The 19,162-nt window shown below is 39.4% G+C and overlaps 1 protein-coding gene across 3 annotated transcripts in view; it reads right to left on the bottom strand.

Annotated features, from left to right (window-relative positions):
• The window catches only part of LOC119797370 (nuclear receptor ROR-alpha A-like), a 93,401-nt gene that overhangs the window by 12,149 nt on the left and 62,090 nt on the right, over nt 1-19,162 (bottom strand). For all 3 annotated transcript variants that reach the window (XM_038306427.1, XM_038306428.1, XM_038306429.1), the window contains 2 exons: nt 4,316-4,401; nt 2,726-2,867 (listed from right to left, as the gene is read on the bottom strand). In XM_038306427.1, coding sequence (XP_038162355.1) covers nt 2,726-2,867; nt 4,316-4,401 — 228 coding nt within the window. The remainder of the gene's footprint in view (nt 1-2,725; nt 2,868-4,315; nt 4,402-19,162) is intronic.

Here is a 19,162-nt window from a genome sequence, read left to right on the forward strand (position 1 = left end):
TTTCGGCATATGTTATTGGCAAACTTTAAATAATAGAAGGAAGGATGAATGGAAAAATGTACAGAGACATTCTTGATCAAAATGAGCCCAAACACATAGCCAAGGAAACTCTAAGTTGGTTTCAGGGAAAGAAAATAAAGTTGCTAGAACGGCCCGGCCACTCACCTGACTGGAATCCAAAAACATTGCCAACAAAGGCTTTTGTACAAAGTATTAAATACATTTAAGTGAGTTTGTTCAATTCTTTTTCCTTTGTTTGATTTCACATTATTACACATGACTTAATTTCTGGACATCTATATTTTGATTTCTTTGTATATGTGGGCTGCGTAGATTGTTACCGATATCTGCTGAAAATGTCAATAGCACCTCTAGAAACATATTTACTGAGAAAATGGTGGCATGTTCAATACTTATTTCACCTGCTGTTTGGGGACGAGGTGGGGGGTTAAGTTAGGATGAGGTCAGGACGAGAAAAGCAACAGTAAATTTGATATGAGTAAATAATCCAAGTTCCTGAAATAAGACAATAACATGATTGACAGGTTGTAGCAGTGGCTGTAGTCGCCATAAACAAACAATAGAAAATATAAAATTCATAGGCAGAAAACTGGAACACTATCACCTGGGTAATAAGATCACTCCCACTTTCAACGTAAATCGCAAGCACCTTTATTTCCTGACTAGACTTTCGGTCTGGAAATTAAAGACGCACATTTTGTTATTCAACGGCAGTCGCCCTGATTGAAAACATAGAGGGCAGCAGTGAGACTGTTTTGCGCCAACTACTGCAGAACATTAACACAAACATATCCAACTCTGCACAGGTATATAAAATAGCACACTTAAAAAGTGGATGGAGGTTAGGGCTGGGTATTGTTAAAAAATTTTCGGTTCCGGTACCAATACCGATACCTTCACTTCGATACCGGTTCCTGAACGATACTTTTTTCGATACCAGTTTTATAATATCAATTCGAAGAAAAAGAAAATTACACAACATAAAAAAGTACAAATCTTGAGTTTTATTTTAAGCTCTGATTTTTCCATTTACATTTTTCCTCTTACATAAAAAAAAATAAATCAGTGTCTAATATTCACTGTTACATTGTGAGGACATTTTTAGTTAGCAGTTTTCCCTTAGAGAAATTAACATGTCTGCTTTCTCAGGAGACAAACAAGCCCGTTGAATTGGATCCTACTGACAGCGCACCGCTGGTATGTGGGGGTCTGAGCGGCTCCCACAGAAATATTGGAAGGCAGGATGAACCGACTGCACTGATTAAGTTTTCAGGTGGATTTTCCCACTTAAAACCATAATAAAACTACTTTATTCCCACTGATCACAGCAGATATAGCTGCAAGGCAGAGAAAGGATAGAGTAGCTCCGCCCAACGCGCATCAGAGCCACTTTTGCACTGCGCAGCCAGAGCAGCAAAGCTGCTTCAGCTGTGCGTCAGAAGCTGTAACAAGCAGCAAAAAGGAAGCAGCAGACACGATTTTACTAATCCTGCTGCGTCCAGTTTGAAAGCAGCATTATTCACTCCGCTCTGGCTTTGCTCTGCCCACGGGCTGCTGAGGAGGATGGTCACGCTGGCTGCGGTCGGCTCTTCTTGCTGTCAAACACAGAGCGACTTTCTGCTCTTAAATTGTTTCCGTGCACGATGTATTGCATTGCGCACTATTGGCATCAGTCTTAATAAAGTGAAGCCGCACTTTTGACCTGGGGGGCATTTTAAAGGGGTTCCATGACGCTCGCAACCAGTTCGCAACATATACACATGAACCCTGGCTGTAGGCGGGACCACCTGTGTATTTTTCCTGGATGACGCAATCACGTTAAGTGTTACAGCCAGTCACCGAAACTTGGTACCGAAAGAAGAGGCATGTTTCGATACTCGGTAGGACCGAAGCATTTCGGTCGGGACCATAAAAGAACCGATGTTCGGTACCCGGCCCTAATGGAGGTTTAGTCACTCTTCAAGGAAAGCTAAGATCTATGCATTCGCTCCTGTCCATCTACTACAGACAGTCTTAACTTTTGCCATCGGAACAAAGATATCAATAAAACCCTTCTATAAAACCAGCACGGTGAGGAAATCTTTCATTGCCAGGATCCTCCTAAACTCAGAATTGATTGTGTTGAGAGATTGTTGTTGCCCTTTAGTTATAATAAAGCTCAACAGAACTGAACTTATTTGGGTTTGGAAAATAGCTTGATGGTAAAACTTCCTTAGTAATAGATATACCAGAAAAAAAGGACATGTGGGACCAGTGTATTTCTAGCAAACGATGATATGGCCCACAGACATCAGGTGATGTGGAAACAGAGGCACAACTGCAGTCTGTAAATACCAACTGGGTCATGAACTGGGCAAAAGTCGGAGTTAAGTGGATGCGTCCGTCTATGAAGTCATCATATTAAGTCGGGGTGAGGCTGGAAATTGTTTACAATAAGTCTTGCTTCAATGACAGTCTATATCATGTAGGTCTAATCCCCACTTTATTGCTAACTTCAGTGTGTGCTTTAATAAGCCCATAAAGGAAGACGATAACAAACCAGGTTTGCATGCCGAGTGCACACCGCCATGCAGGCGAATGCCAGCGGGGCGGGGCAACTTTTTACTCATCCAGATTTGAGTCAACTCGAGTTAATTTTTCATGAATACCTTACATATATATATAAAGGTACAAGAAAATGTAAGAAAATTTAAGTCCATCTCACCGTCTCTGGACATGCCTACAGCCAGGCATTTCTGCAGACGACAGTGCTGGCAGCGATTTCGGCTCGTTCGGTCAATCTGACAGTTTTTCTGCCGGGGACATGAGTAGGTGGCGTTACTCTGCTGACTCCGCCTGAAGAAACCCTGAGACAAAAGACAAGACAGCATCACTTCAGAGCATTGAAAATGTCTATGATAGAACAGTACCTGATCTATGATATGACTTGTTTGAGGTCATTTGCTTCACAGCCCTTTGCATCGTCACTCGTCAGTAAAATCATCATAAATTGTTGGTTGTTTAATCTCAGCCAACCTGAGGTACTGAAGCTGAGCACTAAGCTATGGACATGGCTTTATGAATCAGAACCTCGAAACTGATCTTCTCCATGAAGCATGTTTCCATTTCTATTACAAATACAGTTGCAAATAATTCAACATTGACAAATTATTCCAAAAAAAAAAACGTAAATAAATCTTAAGTGAAACCAAACGGGATCAACAGAGTATTCTCATGGGTAGTTGCCCAGGGAAGCACTACAATTGGGAGGCAAAGAAGTTCCAGTTTGAGAAATAAGTGTATTTTTAGTAGGAAGAGCTCACTGACATGTGTCTACCCGAGTGAAACGACTCTGCAAGTGAGAGCACTGAAGGTAACGGACCGACGTCAACACACTGTGCCAGCCTCTTTGGTGTGTTGACTTTATTTAGACCAGCTTTTTTTTAAAGTGAGAAGGTAGCAAAATAACAATTCATTGCGGGGCGACCCATGTTTGAAAAACACGCGTTAACCTGCTATTTTCAGTGGAAAAGACGCTTCATTCACTGCCCATTTTAGAGGATTTACTGAATTTTCTGTGGTTCTTAGAAGGTAAGTTGTGTCAATCAAACTGGACCCTTGTGGACTTTGATCTTCTCTTGGTCTTTAGCAAACAAGTACCACACTAACTGAGGCACCACCTGGAAATCCTATGCATCTTCACCAGATCTTTACTTTTGCAGTGAGTGGTGTTCAGAGGAGTTTCCCCCTCTGGTCTTCTAATGATTCAGCTGATGGACATGCTCCCCAGAGGTATTCTGTGGGGTTGGCTTATAGGGATAATTATCCTTCAGTGCCACAAGCAAGAGATGTAACTCCTTTCTCTGCATTAAGTTGAACTTGTTCCAAGTTCACTTTGGACTGTGTTCCTGTCAGAGGTACATTCCACTGGGAGGAGACCTCCAGGGAAGACCCAGAAGTTGCTGGGGGAATGATTTATACCTCTGAACTGGGAACAGCTTAGGGTCTGTCAGAATGAGCGGTGGAGGATCACTCGGATGTCTGGGTTTTCCTGTACTGCACATGGTGTCTATGTGACCCAATGTCAGATATGGTGAAGAAAGATTATGGATAATTTGTTTTGTGCATCTGGACTAAAAGAAAAGTGTCAATGCACATTTATAAAAAAACACAGAGGTCATTAAAATCCTGAGTTCAATCAGGAGAAATGAAACAAGTAGATCAGAAGTTAATTTCTTAATTAATTAATAAGCACCTTCTCATTAATGAGTGACTTGAAGGTTTAGGATCACATATAGGAGATGGCGATGCTTACCTTACAGCCCTCGCAGGTAATCACACCATAGTGGATCCCTGAGGATTTATCTCCACAGATCTTACAGGGGATGATTTCAATCTGAGCTGCAGGAAGGAAACAAAAATGGTCAGAAACAAAGAGCTCAGAAACAGGGTGAAGACGCTGCTTCTGAGCCAACAGATGAATCCAAAAACCCATTGACTTTCTTCTCACGACATCACAGGATTACTTATACAATCATCTAGTTCATGATAAAAACAGAGTCTTATTTTAAAAATCACAGCTAAAAAAAATATTGTTTTCCAAACTGTTTAAGGGCTTAGAACAGTGACTCGTCTAAAGCTTGATTTAAAATAATCTTTGCTGCTGGGCCTGGAAAAAAAAAACAATAGAATCAGAGAGAAAGCCAACAGGACCACTACTTTTTGATCAGCTTTAAAGAAGCAGGCTCTGTATAAAAGAAAAGTGTTTATACCAAATGAATTCCAGGACATATAATTAAAAAAAAATCTAAATTTATGTGTTGAAAGTGTTTATTGCACATGTTAAAGGCTTTTCCACTCAAAAGCAGAGACACATTAAGAGTAAGGGTGTGCAAAATAATCGTCATGACGATGAATCGCGATTCTGATTTTTGTGATCTACTGCATCGATTCTTAATTACCAAAAAGGAATAAATAAAATACATGAATGGTTGGCACACATCAGCCAAAAACAAGTGGAATACAACTTTCAGTCCAGCATATGTTGCTGCGGATACCGCGACGATTCGTTCAAAAACAAAACATGGAGACTGAGAAAACTTGCCCAGCTCCGTCACATTCCAAGTCTGATGTTTGGATGCATTTTGGCTTTAAAATCAAAGAAGATAAAAACGAAATTGATAGGATGCATGTGATTTACAAAAGGGGAAATGTCAAACATTTGAATGTTTCCGTTTCATTGGTTTAAAGGACCACTGAGGCCATGTAAACGGCACTGTTATTTTAAGTTTTATAAATCCTAAGCACTTTTTGTCAGTGTGTCCACGCCAGTAATAGTAATATTTCTGTCCAGTATTTGTTTCCATGGCAACACCTTCAAAAGTTGTTTCAGTAAATACAGCTATGTATGAATTCAGTTGCTTTCAGTTATGTATCAATTGAAGACACGATCCAGATCACACCCAGTCAGCCACTGGTAAGGGCTGGATCTTTTTCTTACAGTGTTCAGTGAAAATATAGCAATATTTCAAGTATCGCGATGCACCGTGATAGAATCGCATCGTGGCATGTGAATCGTGATTCGGATCGAATCGTGGCTTCTTTGCCAATACCCACCCCTAATTAAGAGTCAAAACAGAAAAGCATAAAACCACGTCTGGGTGTGAACTTTTGTACTCTGAAATAACCTGAATAAGAACTGTTCAGTTCTACAGCAGTGGAAGACGAAGCAGAAAAAAAAATCATAATTTGGTGTATCAATTATTAAAATTGGTCATGATCATATTCTGAACTGAGGTGTTAAAAACTTTCAATTAAGACAAAACTCAGGTTAAGGCAAGGCAAGTTTATACATCCCATTTCAGTACAAAGACAAATCAAAGCTTTTAACATGAATTAAACAACAAAAAAGGAAATAAAGTCAAGATAAAAACATGAAAAAAGCAGCTAGCAAAGGAATCAAAACTCTTTTATTGACTTAAACTTGTGGTTTTGTAGTTTCTTAAAATAATAATTTAGCCTGTGGAGTAAAGCCCCAGCATAATATTTACAACAGAAGTAATGTTTTAATCTGTTTCTATGAGAGAGCAGAGAATGAGAGGTATAAAAATACAGCAAACATGCTCGTTAGGGCCACGATTTTCTGCGGATTTACTGTTAGATCTGATCTGTCAGACAGCCTAGAGCCAACCTGACTGAGTGTATTTATACCCACAGAGTGACAGCTCGGCTCTCAGATGCTATATTGAGCAGAGGGATGTTATGTAAGAGTGCAGCCACATTAGCACAACAAACAGAGAAGTTTGACATATCAAACACTCCTCTGTAGTCTGACTTTAAAACTGATCCAGGATCAGAATAAACCTCTAGCTTTGCTTTAAAAGATTACCATCAAATAAACTCAGTTTGGACCCAAAGATCAACTTACTGCCTGTAAAAAATATAACATAGCATCAAAATTAAATGTTTGAGCAGCGCTAAGCTTTCTCTGCCTGTGGGCTGGTACCCGTCTGAATGGTTGGGGTTTTTAGTGGGGGTCTTCCCCCCCCTCGGTCCACCTATGGTTTGGCCCCTTGTCTATCTCCATATGTCCCCTACAGCCTTCAGCATGGGTCCACCTGCCACTTGCTGCTTCTTTTTCTTTTAGATATTCGTAAAAAAGGTCTGAGCTACATGAATTTGCTTGAATTGGGAGGTTAAAGTCAACCCTCTACTTTAAATATTTTGTGCAATGAAGCTGCAGCATCTTAACATGTCAGGGCATGGGGTCACTGCATAGCCAGCTGGAAATGATGGTGGAAAAAAATGTATTTATACTTTAAGGGTGAGAGCTGCAGCAACTGATCCAGCCTCTGCAGATCTGAGACGTGTTTAAGATGGGATGAAACCGACACCGGCTGAGTAGCTTCAGCTGGATGAAGCTGGTGCTCGGACATGAACTGGTAAACGGTAAAAAATATCTTATGTTTGAACAACTTTGCAGGGTTTGGAAACAAAGAGCAAACTCAGACAGAAAAGCTGCAGCCTACACACCAACACAGCCTCAGACGCTAAGGCCCGCGTGCTGCAGTCTCCTCTCTACTGTAATTAGCTCTACGAATGTTAATCCCGAATGAATTCAGCATTTCAACATCAAAGCAGATGTTGAACAAAGCCCCCGCCTAAAATTAGAGCTGATGTGGGAGCAGCAGATATTTATACGTACAGCTGCAGACTTCTGATTGGGTTCTAACATCCAGCAGCGTCCCCCTCAGACCGAGCCCTGAGGCCTTCCAGGCTACGATATTTTCTTCTGTTCCGGGAGATAATAAAACATTTCATGAAGAAGAAGAATCTAAATGATGAGAAGAGGGGGGGGGGGCTGAGGATAACTGCTCAGTGGGTTTCATAAGAAATTAAAAATAAACATAATTTATTAGCATTTAAACACCTTTATTAAGGTTTATACCACAGTATATGAAGTCACATAAGCCTGATTTATTTCTGTAAATCTTTAAACCTGAAATAAAAATAAATAAATCTTTCTTCAATGAAACAGGAATGCTTAGTAGTGCAGTGTTAAGCACTGCTGCCTTGCAGCAAGAAGGTTTTGGGTTCAATTCCCCAGCCCAGAGTCTTTCTGCATGGCGTTTACATGTTCTCCCTGAGCATGCGTGGGTTCTCTCTGGGTACTCCGGCTTCCTCCCACAGTCCAAAAACATGACTGTGAGGTTAAATGGCTTCTCTAAATTCTCTTTAGGTGTGGGCGTGTCTCAGGTTGTTTGTCCTGTTTTTCTCTGTGTTGCCCTGCGATGGACTGGCGACCTGTCCAGGGTGGACCCCGCCTCTCGCCCGTAGACAGCTGGAGGTAGGCACCAGCACCCTTCCCGACCCCAACAGGGTTAAAGCTTGACAGCAAATGGATGGATGGAATGAAACATGTTTATTGTGAATTCAAGTTTTTTTTTTCCATTTATACATAAATTGTTGTTTAGAGATGTTTTAATGGGACCATTTCTGTTTATAATGGTGCAACACTGAGAATTACGGTGGCCCTGAAGTGCAAACTGCAACTACAAATCTAAAAGCGCAACTACATTAAGGAAAACACAATTACATTAACCTACCGGAAAAGGTAGGTACCAGTGGGAAACATGAGACATCGCTGATTGGACGACGGCGCCGTTTGACCCTTGAACCGCAAGTTGCGTCGTCTGAACAGTCCAGCTTCTTTTAAGTGTGTCTTCAGTGTACGCAAACTAACTGAAGTTTGGTGATTAGTCTCGAGCATATCCAGTATCGCCTCGTACGTTTGTCCTGATTCAAAATATTCCTGGATAACGGCAGCTATGTTTGGGGCGCCGACAATATCCATGTTTTCAAAAGCCGCAGCAGGCAGAATGACTTCCGGTTCAAGGGTCAAACGGCGCCGTCGTCCAATCAGCGATGTCTCATGTTTCCCACTGGTACCTACCTTTTCCAGTAGGTTAATGTAATTGTGTTTTCTTTAATGTAGTTATGCTTTTAGATTTGTAGTTGCAGTTTGCACTTCAGGGCCACCGTAGAGAATACCAACTAACACATCCCAGCAAAGTGCAGTAGTGTTTCACAGTGAGCTTGTCGCAGATATTTTTCATTTATGCCCAATATTGAAGCGTGGTCTGCGCTGTTATTCCATGCCACATGCAAGAGGGACAAGCACTAGGACAAAACTAGCTGTGGGTTTAGATACGGCAGAGGGGGTGAGGAAGTGGGGCAACTTTGTTGCTCATTGCAAATAAACAAGTCTATAATTCCTGTAACTTTAAAAAGCATCCACACCACCAACATATCTTCTGTGGCAGACTCATGCATCAGTTGGTTGCATGCAGCCATAATCCTCAATTGTTTTTCCTTAAAAGAACTGTGTTTTTTTTTTTAGTGTTGTTATATTGGTGGAATGTCTGATGTTTAATTTTAGCTAATAACTGCTAATACAGGTAACCTGTCAATGATATCATGCATCCTTATTATAACACAGTTAAATAGTTATTTTGTTGTTTAAAAAAAACTCTATAAAAGCTCATTGTGTATCTTTACTTAGCATTAAAAAAAAAAAAACTATATTTCCACCATGCAAACTTTTAAACATTTTTAGTTTTTATAAAAATTACGCGTTTTTTTACTTACTATTTTAGGTTCTATGAACTTATTCCTGTGGTTTGAAAAGCTAAAACATTAAGTCATAGTAACTGGTAATAATTGATTGGCTTTAATAAACAAATTGTACACTTATTTGAGATGACATAATAAACATTATAATCCAACTGTTATCAAAAAATAATCCAAACATTTATGTTGTAGAAAAGTGTGTCTTTAAGGTTATCAACAAAATTGAGGCAATCCAGAGTGAATCAAAAGCAACCTTAATATAAAACGTGGCACAGAAGCAAAATGAGCTATTCTTACTTCCTGAATGAAGCAGTTGGAAACAACAATAGCAAATAGGTAACTGAAGCATGACTAGAACTAAACATAAGATGCTGTAAACAATCATAAATACCAGAGAGCAAAACATGATTAGAGCAAAAAGGAACTCCTGCAACATCTCAAGAGTTTAATATATGTTAAAAGGCACCATCCATCACAAAATATATGTCACTTGGTTCAAAAAGGAAACACTTTGAGCTTAAACAACATCACACTCGGTGAGGGTTTACCCATCGTCTATCTATCTATCTATCTATCTATCTATCTATCTATCTATCTATCTATCTATCTATCTATCTATCTATCTATCTATCTATCTATCTATCTATCTGCCTCGCTCTTCCTCCTCCTCTGAGCCTTTTCATGAGTCAATTTGAAGGGAAACTCATTTTAATGACTCATCAGCTGTCAGAGCGGCATCCATCAACCAAACCGCAATCTTTCATGTTTGTCGCTCAAATCTGCAGCGAAAGAAAACACTCGTCACACAGCGGAGCATGCAGAGGCGCCGTGTGACTGAATCCCTTTGAGCTGAGGGTTGCTGGACTTTGTAGAAAGCCTGCTCTGGTTTTTCATCACTTGTGCTCTCAGATGAAGCTGAGATTCGTCTCATCTCAGCTTCCCAGGCTGTAAGCTGCAGTCATCGTCAGAGGAGATCTAGGATGGAGTTAGGTTGTAATAAGCACTTGATGTTAGAAAATTCTTACTTGTTTTTGCCAACTATAACAAGATAAGCAACTCTCTGTATTAATCTGCTGGTTGACTAGAAGCAAAAGGAGCGCAGAGGACTTTTCCTCATAATTGACTGCAACAACAAATTCACATCGACATTTCTGATCTGCTATTATAAAGATTCATAAGGATTCCTATGATTTTCATGCCACATCACCTGCAGGACCGACTGTGCTGCTAACAGACAGTTCTACTGGTGGAACCCCGCTTCCTACAGCAACGAGTCCAGCCCTTTAATCCACTTCTTCCTGTGTGAAGCCAGTTACAGCGAGGGTCTTCCAACGGCAGACATATGGCAACACACATGGTGCTCTAACACAGCCAGTCAGCAGACGAAGCAGCAGCTTGTTCATCAGCCACAGTTGGTAGATCGATCGCTTTTCCTTCCCTGCAGAATGGAGGGATGGAGATTCTACAGACTGAAACTGCTGTTAGAATTTGTCTTTTCTATGCAGCGGTTGAATCGTGAGACGGGTGCTAACCTTTAAACTTGAACCTCATTATGCAGTCTATGCTTGGTTTTGAGCTGAAACCAAAAACAATGCAGATGTAAACATCTATGTGAACCCCCTTTCAGAGGTTTCAAGGTTTCAAATCAGTCTGGAGACTCTCCGTTAAAGAAAATTTGGAGCCGTTCACCAAACGAACGTCCAATCAGCGTTGGCTTTGATTCGGGTTGAGGTGTGACGCAACGAGAAGCGCGACAGTTCAGTCTAAAGAACATGGCGGCTTCAGCCGATGAAACTAGCGTTAGCGTGGCTATCAAGCAAGTTTTATGGGAATTACAGAGTATTTCTTCACTGAAAGAAGAGCAAAACACTGCTCTGGAGGCTTTTCTCAGAGGAAAAGATGTTTTTGCTCTTCTCCCGACTGGTTTCACCAAGAGTTTGATCTATCAATTGGCTCCTCTTCGTCGTCGCTCTGTTAGTACGTCATATGCTTCGTTGATCTGATTGGTTTATTTGGCCCGTCTATCACCAACATAGGCCAATCAGCTAACCATCTGGTGGAGTCAGGTTAACTATATACAGTTTCGAACTCAATGCTAATTCTGACATTTTGAACTGAAAAAGCTTCCTGGATGGGAAGCGAAACATCGTCAAACATGGAAACCAACCCCATTGGATTGTTTTTTTTGGAATGACTTTGACCTGGAGGCCTGAGAATCTTCACCAGTATCTGCATTTAGATTGAATTATAAATTAATCCTGCCAGAGCTGCTTTCTAAAGGTGACTTATTATAAGAGATGCAAACCAACTCCAGACACACAGGAACCAAATCTCCCTCATTTGTTATTTAATTTCTCCACACAAGTTACACACAAATTTTCTTAATGTTAAAACGACACCTGTAGACTGATGGATTTTTTTCATATGCAGTGTTATGCATGAGATCATCACTGAATGTGTTCCTATTTTTAGTGAATGGTGAACGGATCAGTTTTGAAGTAATGATGGTGAACCAGAGTGACGTTCACTCTGAGAAGAATGAGCGACACACACAGCTCACGTTGGCGTTTAACTAACATTACTTTTCATCGTCAGGTTTTGTGGCACTTATTACAGCAAACAACCTGACAGAGCAGCATGTCTACTGCCAGTACCAGTCTGCTCCATTCAGACTCATATGCTGGGATTCCTGATGCCAGTTTAGTAGAGCACTTAGCAGAGTTTGATCAACTAACAAAGGATGACTAGAGAGAAAGCCACGCCCACTTTCAGTTTAAAGCCACACATGGAGTTAAAGCATCAGAGGTATCTTTGTAAAAATCTGCTACTGAATGAGGAACGGAAAAATCATTTTGGATCTAGAACCTTTCAGCAGAAGCTGAATGTTCCTGTATGTTTCTGAAGTTCTGTGTATTTTGGCTAAATAAAGGATTCACTGCACATCCAGTGTACCTTGACTGCATGCAGTATTTTCCATTTCTTTCTATATATTATGATCACACATTTAAAAGGGGGAAATATGAGGTTCTCACCTGAATATTGGCTCAATCTGTCCCGTTTTATGACTTTATTTTTCAGGCTGGACTTGAGTTATATTTAATGATTGATAAATGCTTTGAATCTGACAGCACCTGGAAACTTCTTTCCCACTTAAATCCAGTGTAAGTGGCGAGCTTATGCTAATATTTTCATGGCTGTGTTGAAACTTTATGAAAGCTTTCTTTATCCAAGGACTTTGAGCATCTAAACAACTGTTGTTGCACTGCAGCAGCTTGTAGGTTTTACTCTGCATGCAGCCTTGACAAAACCAAAGCTGCGAATGAACACTTGAACTTTAAAAACCGTTCCCAGAGGAAGCTGCACTCAGATGCTGCAGCAGAAAGTGTAATTTACCGGATAGTGGGGATAAGTGGAGCCCTAATGAGCAGAAAGAACTTCACGGCAGCCACCGCAAATGCCAAAGCTGTGGGAAAAAAAACGATTCCCTGATGGATAAATTATCTCAAAACTGAGCTCCAAAGAAATAATAATGTTCCTCAAAGCCCAGATCAAAGACGATGTTTGAAACGTGTCGGCCTGCTGCTTCATCACCTGCTGCAACTGAAGTCCCTGAAGGCTCTGAATCTTTTCCTACGACGTGTGCTAAAGAAAAGCTGCTGCAAAGACAAGAGTGTGAAGATGGGGGTCAGTAAATCCAGGGAGCACTTGAACGCACCACAAGCAAACTGGATTAATTAATAAAGAGGCTTAAGAAATGAGCACAAGTGAACCAAAGCCAACACAGGCCATAAATAATTCCTGGATGACTGCATACATACAGGGGCGGTGTAATTCCTGAATAACAACAGCTGCTTACCGATTATAAAGGGATGTGGATAAATCAGTTGAGCAGCAGGTTTTTAGAAAATAGTTCATCATTAAAATCCTTATTTCTGCTGCTCATCAGAAATGACTCAAATCTGTGATTCTGTAAAAATTATGTTTTTTTTTTTATTTCTTTGTCGCAAATTTAAATTAAATTATGAAACTTAATCTTCATATAAATAGAAGAGCTTAAATGGTTTTTGCTCATATGTATATATTTTTTTACATTTCAGTTATTGAGACTGAAGTGATGTCACCTCTTCCTCCTCCTCTTAGTAACAGTTAAATAATCTCCTGGCTTTTGTAGTCCTCTGACATAACAAGCTGGCTAAATGCCTCCTGCTGCTGTTTTCCCCTCACAGATTGTAATTCTGCACAAGACAGATAAAAAAACATGGAACCAAATTCAGATGTATTTTGATGCATAATTAAGGATAGTTAGTTTATCTTCAGGAACAATTTAGATTTATGGATCTTCAGTTAATATAAGCAGCAAATACCCTATTTCACTCATTAGAAAAGACAAACTAAGGCTAAGATGGAGGAAAAGATCCAACACCTTAAAACAGCAAAGCTTCACGTTTAAACTATCTGCAGCAGAACAAAACTAGATGCTACAAAAATGTTGAAAGAGAAAATAAAGTTCAAACATTTGATTTGCTCTGTAGGGTTTCTTTTAATCTGACTTTTGCTGAACATGATTTATCAGTGGTCCCGTTGTTTGCTGCGCATGGAAAGATCAATAAAAGCATTTTTAGCACAAGATACATCACATTTGGCGCTTTAAAGAAATATCATTCTCTTCTTTTCAGTCAAGGAAAAACAGCACCTGGACGGTCTTAGCTCGGCGTCATGCCGTCCAGCCATTTTCACATGTCTCTTTAGGAAAAGAAAAATTTCACTTTTTTTTTTTTTTTTTAACAGAAATGTTAATTTCGTACTAATAGGTTAGTGTTGAATTATTTTCCATGCTGTAAACTATTTGCATGAAGGACCTCCTGCTGGGGGCCAAATCAGAGTACCATCAAACCATGAACAAAATGGAAACAGACTTATGTTGTGCATGAAATCTCCTTAGCTGACCAGAGGTGTAAAATACTATTTTCTGTCAAATAAAATGCATAATTTCATGATCTCTGTTGTGCGCCCTTTTATTATGGCATTTTTTCTTTAAATTTTTTCAAGGTTAGGGAACAAACATTAACTACTCAGGATTCAGTGCACATGAGAGCAGTGGGCTTTAGGCGGCCCTGCAAGGCTTTAAAACTGGGTTTGAATGGAGACTAAGCCATTCTCAGGAACATATCAAGGTGCTCATTCGTTAGCCTGACGTAGTCCTACTCAATTCTAGTCAGAATGAGTCTGATGCTGCTCCATAGAGCTGTGATTATGGGGCGTGTTTCGAACGAACCAGGAAAAAAAAATGCCTCTGCACTCAATTGGATAGACCTACAACCAATCAGAGCAACGGAGTGCGTGACGTATGTTAAGCGACGCATAGTTGTTGTCAACAAAAGTCAAAGCGTGCAGTTTCACGCCTAGAATAAGAAGATGAGCCTTGATCGCGTTTCTCTGTTCCTCTTTTAAAATTAATTTGCTGTCGATATCTTCTAGAACAGACCTAATAGCAGAATCTACTCACCTCAACTCTCCAGCGGCAGCCATTGTTGTTGTCACCCAAGCGCGCTTTGGTGACGTGGTTGATTACGTTACTGTTGATCATCTGTCCATCATCGTATAAAGCCCGCCCTGACAATTTGATTGGCCCGCCAGATATTGTGCGAGCATACTCGCGTTACTATTGAGCAATGCCAGACCGAACTTCCCAACCTCAAACCTTGTGGGCGGGACTAAGTTCGGAATGGTGACCCAGGCTACTCATTCGCAGCCTGGATTGATATTTACTTTTGATTATGGTCATGTTGGAGAATCCTGCTTCACAGCAGCAGGTTGAGCCAAACATCCTCTAAATGTGTAAGGTCATCTTTCAGCACGCCGTTTCACTTTTCTTTTACTAGTTCACTGCAGTTCCTCCAGCATTCTACCCTTTTCTGCTCTCTTTTTCTCATCGTCTTCTCCTTCTTTCCCATCGCCCGGCTTGCCACAGGTTTGACCCAGGCTGACACGGCTCATTGGCTTATCTGTAGCATTTGTAGCAGTGTTAATTATGTCAACCAGGACGAAGACGAAAATATTTCGTCAATGCCCCTTTTTCCCGTGACGATGACAAGATGATGACACACAAAACTTGTTTCCAGAAAATAAAAATATGACGAAAATAAAAAAAAAATGTTGTTAATGAGACAAAGACCAAACGAAATTTACAAGCCATGGCCGATTGGACATAAAAAAATGTGACCTTAACGCTCAGTCAGTAGTGGCACAGGGCTTTTACTCCTAGCTCAACTTCGCAGTCATTGCGTCTGCCTCAGATACCGGTGTACGGTTTGTTGGAGGAGCTGTCCGAAAACAACAATGTATGGAGCCATTTCATTTACAACACGAAGGACAACAACCTGCGTGATAATGATTGATCCTGCCGCCAATGCGGGTGTGGAGACACTGGATGAAGGATGCCACCAAAGAGTCTGCAGCTTCAAAATGGCAGGGAAGAACACAAGAAATCTCAAGCAACATCTGAGGTGCAAACATGCTGCCATATGGAAGAAGGTAAGGAATGGGTGGGCCTGTAGTAGTAGGAACGGGTGTGTGTGTGCGTAAGCATGTGGATGTGTGTGTGAGTGTGCCTTCCTGTGCCTGTATCCGTCCGTCTCTGTCATAGAAGAAAGATGTTCTACTGATACACTGGATATTATTCGTTTAAATTTCTTCCTCCCAACTAGATTCCTGACACAATGACCACAGTAAAATCAGACGTTGGGGAAGGAAGGGAAGTCTGTTGCAGAGATGTTGGGAGCCCCCCCACCGTACAAGCCTGACGCCAAAGAGCAGAAAAATCTGAAGAACTCAATGGGAAGGTGGATTGGGCGTTCTGGCCTGCCTGCAAGGACCATTGACGATAAAGACTTTGTGGAAGTCGACAAAAGGTTCGATGTGTACAGTGTGACATATTTAAAAAGAGAATCAATGTCTGGAGAAGTTCTATTCTGCACAGTGTTGACTAAAATGACAAAAATAACTACAATTTGACTAAGACTAAAATTGATTTTCTCCATCTAGACTAAGACTAAATTGGGAAGGTAATGACTAAATATGACTAAGACTGAAATTGATTTTCAACATTGTGACTAAGACTAAAATAAAAAATGCTGATGAAATTAACACTGATGTGTAACCTGGTCCCGGCATTCCGGAAGGCTTTACCATATTAACAGGAGAAGCGGCGCAAGTGAAGTTAGGCATGCGGTAATTTATAAATGTTTTAAATCAGGTTGGGTCTGTATTAGTGGGCAGGTGGCCGGATTCGAACCACGGACCTTGATTTTGACACATGTGGTTGAAGGTTCCAGCGAAGCAAGCTAAGAAACAACTAAAGCTACAGAACGTAGAAAATGGCGAAGAGTCCTAACTGTCCAGACATCTTTAGTGCGACGCCACCTTTTGACTCAAAGCGTTTTACTATTAAAGAAGTCCTCCAAGCCTTGGCACCTCTCTGATTGTTGATTAGTCTGAAACATATTTATTTTATCAAACAGAAGGCCATAAAAAAGGATATAGTTTTGGTAAAATTGACTGTTAAGAACCTCAGCTCAGAAAAGCCACATGATGAAGAACAAATAACAAAGAGGGTCAAAATCTATTCAACCGTTTTTTTTTTTATTTGTCATAAATGTGTGCTATATTATAAACCGGGCAATGCAAAACTGGCGGCCAAACAGCCCCACAGCATAATGCTACCACCACCATGCTGGAACAGAGATCTGAAGCTTTGAAAAGCTGACTCAACTTGTCTCTTTTTGGGACCAAAATGAAGACATTTAAACAAAAAAATAAGTAAAAATATTGAAATAAATCTACAAAAAGTCATAAGCATATTTCAATCAAAAATTTGTAATCAATGCCTTAGAGCTGTTGTGATTATCTTAATATAAACTTGCATTCCAAATCTTTGAATGTCATGATTTTCTTTATAGCAAAACTATTTTGTAACATCATAATGCATTACGTTCTGGTTCAGATACTTCCTAAAACAAATGCTTAACAAAATATGGTCAGTATTTAATATAGAGTGATGTGAAGTTTGCTGAGCACATTATGAGACTTAGAACCAGCATGAGGAAGAATATCTCATATCACATTTAGCAGAGACATTTTAGGACTTAGAGAAAACATGCTGATCAGTTCATGCAATTAGAATTAAGTAAAACTGAGATTTAGATAAGTTAATAACATTAGAGTAAGATTTTGTCCTTTCTTTTCTTTTTTCTGTTCATCTTAGAACAACATGTTTCCAGCTTTGGGGGACAGAACTCACACTGACATTCTGTGTAAACCTGCTGATGTTTACTTTACAAAGACTGAATTAATATTGGGAAAACTAAAAGCAGTATTTAATAAGCTTCAAAATGTTTAGAATATGTTACTTATTGCCACTATGTAAATCATTACAATGGTTACATCCTGAATCCTATGGGATGCTGTTTGAACCTTTATTTTACTTTTAGTTTGTTTTTGGAACAGTTAAGTTGAAAAACCACCAGCTATGATTTGTAAAGATTCAGCCAACAGTGAATCTCCAGATGTTATTTCAAAATATTAGAAATCAGTTTTCTTCATTATGACTATATTCTCTGTTAAGGTTGATAAATATGATGTATTAATTGATCAAAGGTTTGAATGGAAAAGATCAAACATTTCCAGACCAGTTTTATTTTAAGTACAAAGGCTCAGCCTCCTTAATGCAGGACACAATTTGGACCAGGTTTTAATTGCACATTCTGCATTAACAACGTACTAATTATTCTGCTTTAAGTTTTTCTTCACAGATGCTGCTAAACCTGAAACCTTTTCTGAAGGAAGACTCACGGTTTGTGCCAAATGTCATAGTAAGGTAGGAAAACTATTAATGGATATTACATAGAGCTCAGCTGCTGATACTTTGGAACTGTTCCCAAATTCAGTGATTTAAAACAAACAGTCTATAGTATTAAGAACTAAATCAGAAGATAGAGACATGTGAAAATTAGGTGACTATGTTAGAATAGGTCATGATTCAAATTAATTAAATAGATACATTCAATAAGAACCTCCTAGTGATTATCTAGGCACAAAGTACAATGTAAGATTAACATGTTTACCTGTAAACTATATGGAATATAAATATTAGAGAGTGCAAAAGAAGCTGCTAAAAGTAAATAAATCAGGAAAACCAAAGTTAAGACTTTTTACAACATAAAAATAAGATAAAAATTAAATCAGCAGGAGCCTATGCAGTATTTAAAGACAATGAATTTCCATAAATTAGAGATTCTATGAATCCTTAAATAATGCACTAGATGTACCTCTGAAAAAACTTTAAGTAAAACTGAAATCAACATTCAGACTAGTTTCACAATAATAATCCAGGATGTTTATTTAAGTTAGACTTTCTCTCCCTCAGCATCAGGACTAGCTGTTTACTCAATAAGATACAGAAACAGAGAATAATGTTGAAATGTTTTTGTACAAAATGTTACTTGGATTTTGAATAAAACTCTTACATCCTAAAGTGAGAGCAACATGTATTTACTTCAATATATGAGGAAGTTATCCTTTTGAGGAAACTAATAATGCTTGAAACAGAACAAAGAAGCAGATCTGGTTCAAGAAGTGAAGATTTGATTATATTAATAGATGTAAGAGATTAGTTATGCTTTAGATTACATTAGATGATTCTACATGAAGCGTGGAATGAAAACTGTTTTACGTCACTAAAGATTAATATAGAAACAAATCAGAATCCTAAATGCAGATGACAAAAGACTTAAAACAGATTATAGGCTAAAACAGACTTAATACAGTTCTAGCTCAAAGCCGAATAAAGTATGTTAATACTTACTCAAATATCTTTGTGTTTCGAAAGACATTTTTTTTTTCTGTCCGCCTCTCTCTTAGCTGTTTCATGGAGAGAGGAAAAAGTCACTCTGCATTCCAGTCTGATTAAGCAACTTCTGTGCGCCGTCCACAGGAAAACAACCTTTTATTTTGTTATTTTTTTTTTTTTTTTCTA

This window comes from Cyprinodon tularosa, unplaced genomic scaffold, assembly GCF_016077235.1.
Source record: "Cyprinodon tularosa strain WSP-4 unplaced genomic scaffold, ASM1607723v1 ctg580, whole genome shotgun sequence".
In the NCBI taxonomy this organism is placed as follows: Eukaryota; Metazoa; Chordata; class Actinopteri; order Cyprinodontiformes; family Cyprinodontidae; genus Cyprinodon; species Cyprinodon tularosa.